Consider the following 10000-nt stretch of genomic DNA (forward strand, 5'->3'; position numbering starts at 1 on the left):
ACTTGTTAACCCACTGTCGGAGAAAAGAAATCAGAAATACTAATTATCTGTATATTTCGACCACTGACTGTGGTCCTCTTCAGTCAGTGGTCGAAATATACAGATAATTAGTATTTCTGATTTCTTTTCTCCGACAGTGGGTTAACAAGTTTCATTTTACCAATGTGCTATTACATTACGCAGTGCTAGTATATAATATATATATATATATATATATATATATATATATATATATATATATATATATATATATACATTCCTTCTTATCAACAATATTAAATTTTTTCCATTTCAATTCCTTGCAAACACGATCGAGATTCACAGGGAGCTTGATGGAAGCATATTCGGAAACTGATACGCTGTCGTGCTGAGGACTCGAACCTAGCCGACACGTAACAAATGAACAGTGAGGAATTAAAATGGAAGAGGTTAATGTGGTCGGTAAGATGAAAATCTATTTACTGGGGACCATTCAGTGTGTGTTGTTATATATATACACACACACACACATACATTAATATATATATATATATATATATATATATATATATATATTAATGTGTGATTCGAAAACGGTTGTGAATGTGGAGTAAGATGTCGCGGCCCGAAGGAATTTTTCTTCGTCTTCTCTATTTTTGCATTGGGGGAAGGGTCGCCATGTAAATAAATCGGTGGGGATGAACCAGCCTCGGCTTCTGGACCCTGCTGCTGTGGTGCTGTGCCTTGCTGCATTGCTTCTGACCCGGACAGTGTGGCGAGGGTGAGGGATGGCCCCTCATCCAAAAGGAGCTAAGATGGAAAGGATGACGGATGGGTAGGGGTGGGTTGATGTTGACTACCCCCTTTATAAGGGGGAAGAAGCCAATTGGTACGTAGATAGGTAAATGGGCCACTATTATCCTATATTTTGTTGAAAGATGACAACTACATACAGGTTCAGCAAAATCCTGTTTGTGTCCCTCTTGCATATGTGAGCTTACCCCAGGAGGCGATGAGTAGGCCCTAAGATACTCTTTGGGTACTATTTCAGGGCGGGGGCAGGTAATAGTAACCGCTGAGGATCGGAGAGAAGTGCGGGATTCGAACCCACAATTGAGCGAATGCGAGACCAGCACGCTTCCGATTACTCCACCAGCGTAAGGCCAGAGTTTGTTTAAAAAAAAAAAAAAAAAAAAAAAAAAAAAAATTGAGCTATTTATTCCACGAATACCGTAAAGTAGCGATTCGGTTCATGCGTACTTAGAAGTAGCAATCCGCATCATGCATCGTGTCGAGAGGACACATTAGAAGAGTACCAAAAAGTAGCGATTTTGTTCTTGCGTGCCCAATTGTAGCTATACGCATCATGCGTACCCAAAAGTAGCGATTGCGCGGTCAACTGTCTTGAGCCGTAAGTCTAGAGGACATGTTGGAAGCGTACCGAAAAGTAGCTATTCGCGCCATGCATACCGAAAAGTAGTCATTAGCGTCATGCGTACCCAAAAGTAGCGATGACACGGCCAACTGTCTTGAGTCGTGAGGACATGTCAGAAGATTACCGAAAAGTAGTGATTTAAGCCATGAGTACCCAAAAGTATTTATCCGCGTTGTGCGTACCCAAAAGTAGCGATGAATCACTTCTCTTGGGAACAGCTGTGACGAGTATAAGTTGTATAGTAATTTCAGATTCTCCAGGTAATTCATGGAAACTCTAGCCATCTTGGAGTGGTGGATGTCGTCTTCAAAGACAATACAAAGTCTCCCAGGCAAAGGATTACAAAGGCGGAGCATGCCGACAGGAGACCTTTTGATCCATATCTAGCTCTATAACCAAAACTTTCGAAAACTTTTGCAGGAGAAGACCGCCAGACTGACCCGAGATTCTCCACACACGAGCAGCTGACCCAGTTGACCTAATTCAAACGGGACAGAAACCATTAGAAACATAACAAAAGATTGTTAGAAGCGGCAGCTTGTTAGATTTAAGTGGCTATGACCGACCGACACGACACGACCCCCTGCTGAAGAACTGCGAAAGCTTTGTGAGACAAATGTAAGTCTTCTCGTGTTGCAAAGGCATCCGTAGGAGTTTGCAACGAAGGTGTGGGAATGAGTTGCAAACCTTAGTGTACTTTCTTCAGAGAGAGAGCCTCATGAAGAGAACTAGTGAAAGCATGATCCCCCCCCCCCTATTGAGACTTGAGCAACATTATTTCCGAGAGCGAAGCTATCGATGAAACGTGTTATGGATTCTCCTTGCTAATGTCAAAGGACAGATAGAGGAGGAGCGTATGATATGGGAAGAACTTGGTTGGTTTCTTATGGGTGTGAATAGAATTGTTTAGTTAGTGAAGCATGTTCCCCTAATTGAAACTTTAGATACATTACTACTAAGAACATCAGAGAAGCTATCCTTTTGAATATGGTGAAATGTATTATAGATTCTCTTTTGGCTGATGTCAAGGGGCAGATGGGTCCGTGACTGAAGGAAAGGAGACCTCATTTGATCAAGACTCTTTCGCCTCTGACCAACATCGTTTAGAGTTAGCCAGAAAAGAATCGAGTGATGTCACTTTATTGACTGGGGATTTAGCGAGGCAGTGTGGGATTCGAACCTTAGGCCGTGCAATACGAGACTAGGACGATGCCAACTGCGCGTGGAAGTGATCCTGCACCTTCCCGACATCAACTCGTGAGGTGCACGGGCTAGGTTTCGACTCTTGTAGAAGAGTCGTTGAATCCCAATGTTGGGATGGGCACATGGGGGACACGAATGACCGAATGTCTGACACAGAGTGTCACACGAGCTGCATGGTTTAGTTTCCAACCAGAATTTGCTCAATTTGCTTGCTATTCCTCTGCTACTAAGTATTTCAGCGGCTTTGACCCATCGTTTTTCGCTCATATTTCCGAAATAACCATTCACATCAGCATGATATATTAGCACAGCCTAATTCACACCCTGCCCTAATTTTTGACGTTATAGTGCATTCACAAGTGTATTTAATTACGGCGTTTACTCTTGATATTAAGTGTGTCGTAGCCGACACCCGTGAAGTAAATCGAACAAGTGAAGTTGGGAGGAGGATGGGATACACGAGGTAGTTTGTGATGACGTCACAACTTCACTTGTTCGATTTACTTCACGGATGTCGGCTACGATACACTTAATATCAAGAGTAAACGCCGTAATTAAATACACTTATGAATGCATTATAACGCCAAAAATTATGGCAGGATGTGAATTAGGCTGTGCTAATATATCATGCTGATGTGAATGGTTATTTCGGAAATATGAGCGAAAAACGATGGGTCAAAGCCGCTGAAATACTTAGTAGATCCCTAGTTAGATCTTCGGTACCAGATGGCATGAAGAAAGGCGTCTAAAGTTTTCAAATCAAAGCTCCATTGTTGGTGAATATTAGTTCTCCACTGTTGGATGTGCATGTTGAAAGACGCCTCAAGATTTTTCATCGAAGTTCCTTTGTTGAGATAAGTTAGTTCTCCTCTGTTGGATATGCATGGCGAAAGAAGACCCCAGTTTTCACATCGGAACTCCTTTGTTGGCATATATTAGTTCACCGTTGGACGTACACATCAAATGACACTTCCAGTTCTCACATTAAAGTTCCTTTGTTGACACAAGTTAGATCTTCTGTACTGGATATGCATATCGGAAACAGTTTCTTGTTTTCTTTGTTGACACGAATCAGATCTATTCTGACGTGTCCATTTTCCACAGATTCCTCTATTGACATGAGAAACACTTTTTCATTCGTCTCCCTACACCAGGATGTTAACTAAGCTTTGACGGTATACACCATTAACATCCCTTGAAGGGAAACAACCCGAGCAGAGTGGTACTCAAGCACTAAACTTTTGATTGCTACCCAGGGGGTGGAGTTTGCATCATGTAGCATGTTATGCTAACGTGCCAACCACATTATGAATGGAGAGTACGGAAGAATGGATGACAATAAGTGCGCAGGATCGACGAGAATGGAGGCAGATAGTGTCGGCGATGATGAGGAGCCAGCAAATGGCCCGAGCACGAACGGAGTGAGTGAACCTCTTCGATGGCAATTTCATTTGTCGCTTGGATGTGATTCGAAAAACCTCCTATAGGTCTTCAAGGATTTTTTATGTATTTCAGCGAGCGTCGCCGCCTGAGTCCACGATATTTTTGGGACCTCATGGCCTCAAGAAACGAACCATAGATCTACCATGTGTAGTGTAGTCTTCATCTTCATTATTTATCTACTTATCTAAATATTTATTCATTTGCTGTGTCTTGGTGCATTGCTTCTGACTCAGGGTAGTGAGGGGCGAGATGCAGGGATAACCCGTCATCCAGGAGGAGCCAAGATTAGAGGGAGGGAAGGATGGTGAATTGGAGGGGAATATGTGGGGATGAAATGGATGGTAGTGGATTTTATGCCTTTTACTTTGGCTACCTCTCTTATAAGGAAAAAAAGCCCTTGGTATATGTATGTATGTACAGTATGTATGTATGTATGTATGTATACATGTTGAACTGCTTCTGAACTGACCCGGCACTGGACAAGGAGCAGGGGTGACCCTTCATCCAAGAGGAGCTAAGATGAGAGGGAAACAAAGGTGGTGGATAGGTGTGCGTGGGGTTGCGTCTTGGCTGACTACCCCCTTTATAAGGGGGGAAAAAACCTATCGGTACATAGATGTTTAGTTATTATCTAACTTGAAAGCTCGCTGGCCGAGCGGATTAGAGCATTGCTATTTGCAGCGAAGATCGAGGTGACGGCAGTGAGTTGAACCAAGGGCATGGTTCATTCAATTCCACGCTACAAAGCCCTCTGTAAGGAGTACCGTGATAGCCTCCAGGTAGGGGGAGTTTGCGATGTAAAACTAAATCATTAATACCCATTCATTTGTTTACTTACTATATCTTATTGTTTTGCCCCAGGCAGTGGGCAAAGGGATGACCTTTCATCCGCAAGGAGCTAAGATGAGAGGGAAACAAATAGGTGGAACTGGAGTGTGGGCATGACATGGCTGGCTCCTCCCATTGTAATGGAGAAGAAGCCTATTGGTATATAGATAGATAGGTAGAATTATATCTAGTTGAAGAAGGTGAAAAAAGAAGACAAGGGTCTACTTTTGAGTTTATTCCTGACTGGTTTCGCTCGTAAGTTTCATGATTTATTTACTTATTTATTCATTAATCTATTTATTTTGCAGCCCCGTTCTGCTACTTTTAGCGTAGGAAGCCACGAGAGCGGACGCCTGTCCACCATCCCCGCCCCGATGCACAAGTCCGACCTCGGTCTGGCCTCTCCAACGTCGTCCCTGTGCTCGAACACGGGGGGGCAGAACGGCACGCAGAACGCCTCGTCCATCACGCCGCCACCGACGCCTCTCAACAGCTCCGGGAAGGCCCGGATAAGCAGCAACAGCGTGGAGTGTCTCCGGAGACCGATGAGCGCTACCCAGGAGAGACCGGAGACCCAGAGCTTCCGGAAGTCTGTCCGGAGCGCAGAACAACTCCAGAACAATAACCGACAGGATGGAGGTCAACATTACCTCCAGGTTCCTTCGACCACCCCGACTAGGACCATATCCACGTCGACGCTGACCATGAAGAACTCTTCTTTCGATCTCAGCTGCGAGAGCTTCCAGAAGGAGCTCCAAGAACGACTCTACCAAACGATCAACAACCCTCAGGAGAGCAGGTCTTCCAGGAAGAACAACAACGAGCTTCTCCTCAACCCAAGGGTTCATGTCTCTTACACGAACTTGCAAGACCTCACCCACCACCAACTCCAGCATTTCCACCAACAACACCCCCAGCTGTCGCAGCAACAGCATCACCAACCTCAGCAGAACCTCCCGTACTTTCAGTACCAGACTCACTCTCGTCACTCGTACAGCAACCAACAAGACCTCAACAACCTCTCGAACGGGTTCAGACCTTCGTCGGGGCCCCAACGGAGAAGTCTGCCGATCAACGTGAGCACCGTGAAGATCTCGAGCACTCCGCCCAAGACCGGGTTCGAAGTCTACCAGGAGCAGAGTCACTTGAACAAATCGAATAATTTGCTCCCCAACTCTTCAGTCCAGTTAAATCCAAACCTCCCGATAGTTTTACAGAGCGAATCCGTTTCTTCACAGCCTAGTTCGTATAGTGCCAACAACAAAACTAACAGCAAATCAACTAGAACCTCAACTAGTGACACCGGGTTCAGCAGATCCCCTCCGCATACCTCAAAGCCTCCGAGTGCCACGAAATCCTCCGAGGAGAACCTTGTGCCCACCATCAACTTCCTCAACGTCCCGGCGTCGCCCTCGAGCTCCTACTTGGCCTCGAACCCAAGTGCGAGATTGTTTGACGCCCCGCCTGGTGTGGACGCAAAGGAAGTCGCAAAGAAGAAGAACAACGAGAACGGAAGAAGAGAGTCTTCCAAGCCGGGCGACTTCGACCGATTGAGAAGGGACTACGAAGCGAGGAGGAGGCACGAGGTGGAAGGCATGGAGAGGAAGAGAGTGGAGCCAGAGAGAGCGAAACACGAAGAGAGTGGTGGGGTGGAGAGAATAAGGAGAGAAGTGGAGAGGAGGAACGAGAAATGGAAATCGATCCACCATGATTCTGGGGATTCTGCCATCTTCACGACAGGTGAGTCTTGAGTGATGTGGTGAGTCGGACCAATGACGCGTGTATGTATAAAGGTATATGTGTACAAATGTATGTGTGTATCAGTATTTTTTTTAACAAATTAGACAAAAATAAGTCAGTTAACTGTAAATTCAAAATGGATGTCAGAAGAGATGTGTTTGTGTTTATCTGGTTGTATGTACCTAGTTGTAGTACACACTGTTGGAACTGTGCTCGTGGAGTCTTGTCTCTTTACCTCCACTCTTCAAACTTTGCCTTAAATTGATGTGTGTGTGTGTTTCTTTACACTGAGCGTTCTGTCTTCTACTTCTCTTAGCTGACTCGGAGGAAAAGGACTCGACCAACACGCCCAGCAGCCCAACCACACCCACATCGCCAACGACACCTTCCACGATCACGCCGACGGCAACCACCGCCCACGAATCGACAGCTTCCACCTCCCACTCCACCGTCACCGCCACCACCTCCTCCTCCACCATACCCACCTCCTCTACCTCAGCCTTACACAACTTCACCTCCCCATCCTCCTCCATCACCACACCCACTTCCTCTTCCTCCTCTTCCTCCTCTTCGTCGTCTTCCTCTTCTTCGTCTTCCTCTTCTTCGTCTTCCTCTGCCCCCTCCTCCCCACCCTCCTCTTCTCTGAAAATCCAGTCTTCCCCATCACCCACCACCTCAGCTTCTATTTCGCACGGCGTCGAGGTCGTCCGGATTCTGTCCGCCCGGATGAAGGGTCCCCTTCCGGATGTTGAGAGTACCTGAGAGAGCATCTGGAGGAGTGGAGGGGTGGTGGAGGAGGAGGAACTAAGGGATCTTCGGAGGAACTTTGAAGAAAATCTAAGGAACAAGACGAGGGGTCGTGGGACCATCTCGAAGCCTTGGTGAGTAGGTCGAGAAGCGTTCTTGAAGAAATTTTGGATTGTGTTGAGAAGTGTTCTTGAATAAATTTTGGGATGTGTCGAGGATCGTTCTTAAAGAAATTTTGAGTTGTGCCGAGGAGTGCTCTTGAGGAAATTCTGAATTGTGTCGAGGATTGTTCTTGAAGATCGTGTCGAGAAGCGTCTTGAAGAAATCTTGAGTTTTATTGAGTATCGTTCTTTAAGAAATTTTGAGCTATTTCAAAGACCATTCTTGAAGAAATTTTGAATTGTGTCAAGGATTGCTCTTCCAGAAGATCATTCTTGAAGAAATTTTGAGTTATTTCATGGACGGTTATTGGAGAAATTTTGAGTTACATCAAGAAACGTGCAAATTGGGTCTAGTACCGTTCCTGAAAGTATGGTTTAGGTAGAAATGATAATGGAATTAAATAAAGAAATCCGCACAAGATTGTAGTGATTTTTGTTTTTTTAATTGTAGTGAATTAAGGAACGTTTGACAAGTTTGACATAGAAACGTTTGACTATTAAAACTCGAGGATTACTCTCGATACTTGAATGAAAAAAAAAAATCGAAAAACAAAACAAAAGAGAGAGCTACTGGACAAAAAGATAATTTGTCTTATCAGAGCATAAATTGAAAGTTAAGAAAAGTCAAACAAAATTTGAATAACGATAATCAAAACGAGGAGACATTTACGAAACATCATGATGAAAACAGAAAAAAAGTAAAATACAAAAATGAAAACGAGTTATTACGCAATCCTCTGGAACGCTTGAGAAGATGCGGAAACCCAGTCAGCCAGGTGACAGAGAGGAACGTTTGAACGCTTCTCAACCCAGTCGTTGACCTTCCCGGTTCCTGGTCGGTCTCTTTCCGGGAGAAGACCCGCCCTCTTCAGGTCATCGGCTACAGGGGAGGACCACAAGTCCAGGAGGATGCCTGCTTGTCAGGTGGTGGCTAAAGGCATAAGCTTGTGTTATAAAGAAAATTTGAGTTTTCTTGAGTATCATTCTTTAAGAAATTCTGAGCTATTTCAAGGACCATTCTCGAAGAAAATTTGAGTTTTTTGAGTATCGTTCTTTAAGAATTTTTGAGTTATTCCAAGGCTCATTCTTGACGACATTTTGAATTGCTTCAAGGATTGTTCTTTCAGAACATCAGTAACTTCAAAGATCGTTCTTGAAGAAATTTTGTGTTTTGTTGAGTATTGTTCTTTAAGAAATTTTGAGCTATTCCAAGGACCATTCTTGTAGAAAATTTGATTTGTGTCAAGGATTGTTTTTCCAGAACTGTTCAGTAACTTCAAAGATCGTTCTTGAAGAAATGTTGAGTTTTGTTTAGTATCGTTAAGAAATTTTGAGCTGTTCCAAAGATAATTCTTGAAGAATTTTTGAATTGTGTCAAGGATTGTTCTCTCCAGAACATTTCAGTATCTTTAAAGGTCGTTCTTGAAAAAATTTTGAGTTTTGTTGAGTATCGTTCTTTAAGAGATTTTGAGCTATTTCAAGGACCATTCTTGAAGAAATTTTGAATTGTGTCAAGGATTGTTCTTCCAGAACATTTCAGTAACTTCAAAGATCGTTCTTGAAAAAAAATTTGAGTTTTGTTGAGTATTGTTCTTTAAGAAATTTTGAACTTATTCCAAGGACCATTCTTGAAGAAATTTTGAATTGTGTCAAGGACTGTTCTTCCAGAACATTTCAGTAACCTCAAAGATCATTCTTGAAGACATATTGAGTTACTTCATGAAACGTGTGTGTGTGTGTTTCTTGTGCCAAAAACGGCTTTCGAGAAGAGAGACGTTGTCGAGGCTCCAAAAAGGTTTTCGTGTGAAAGTAAAACATCGATTCGATTTTGTTTAAAGTCGCGAACTCTCTCCTATCGGGAGGCTATCACGGTGCCCTTCTCGGAGGACTTTGTAGCGTGGAATTGAATGAACCATGCCCTTGGTCTAACTCGTTGGCGACAGGGTTCGAACTGCCATCATCTCGACCTCCGCCGCAAGTGACGACGCTCTAAAACGCACGGCCAGCGAACATCCAACATAAAATAGAAATAACATAGATAAAAGGAAATAAAAAGGAAGAAAAGAAAAGGTGGAAGAAAATCTTTGCGAAATAATCTGAAATGAAAAGAGATAAAGAAGATTAAAGAAACCCTGTATGACAAAGAGAATCAAAGACTGAAATATTTAGTGAGATGTGTCAGGTTACTATGATATATACACTATTGAGATCTACTGATATATGAAATCAGATATACAGATATTGAATCTGTAAATTGTTATCGTGATATATAGGCAGGTTTCTATATGCTATGGGTTTTGAAAAAATAAGAATTGCTTAGGCAATGCAAATACAAGGACAATACTACTGAGCTAGTCTAAATATTTACTTTAATTGACCAAATTGAATCATTTGATTTGATGGTTGTGTGTACACGGCCTATACATAAGTGCATATGTACGAATTGTGTACATTCTATTTCGGA

General features: G+C 43.3%; 1 protein-coding gene across 1 annotated transcript in view; it reads left to right on the plus strand.

Annotated features, from left to right (window-relative positions):
- LOC143041158 (uncharacterized) overlaps positions 1-10000 on the plus strand; it is a 74256-nt gene that overhangs the window by 63614 nt on the left and 642 nt on the right. Inside the window, exons 13-14 of the mRNA XM_076212973.1 lie at positions 5197-6628; positions 6945-10000. The exon at positions 6945-10000 is cut by the window's right edge and continues 642 nt beyond it. Of these exons, the coding sequence (XP_076069088.1) occupies positions 5197-6628; positions 6945-7390 (1878 nt within the window). The 3' untranslated portion in view covers positions 7391-10000. The remainder of the gene's footprint in view (positions 1-5196; positions 6629-6944) is intronic.

This window comes from Oratosquilla oratoria, chromosome 30, assembly GCF_046742065.1.
Source record: "Oratosquilla oratoria isolate Oo_2021 chromosome 30, ASM4674206v1, whole genome shotgun sequence".
NCBI classification, from domain to species: domain Eukaryota; kingdom Metazoa; phylum Arthropoda; class Malacostraca; order Stomatopoda; family Squillidae; genus Oratosquilla; species Oratosquilla oratoria.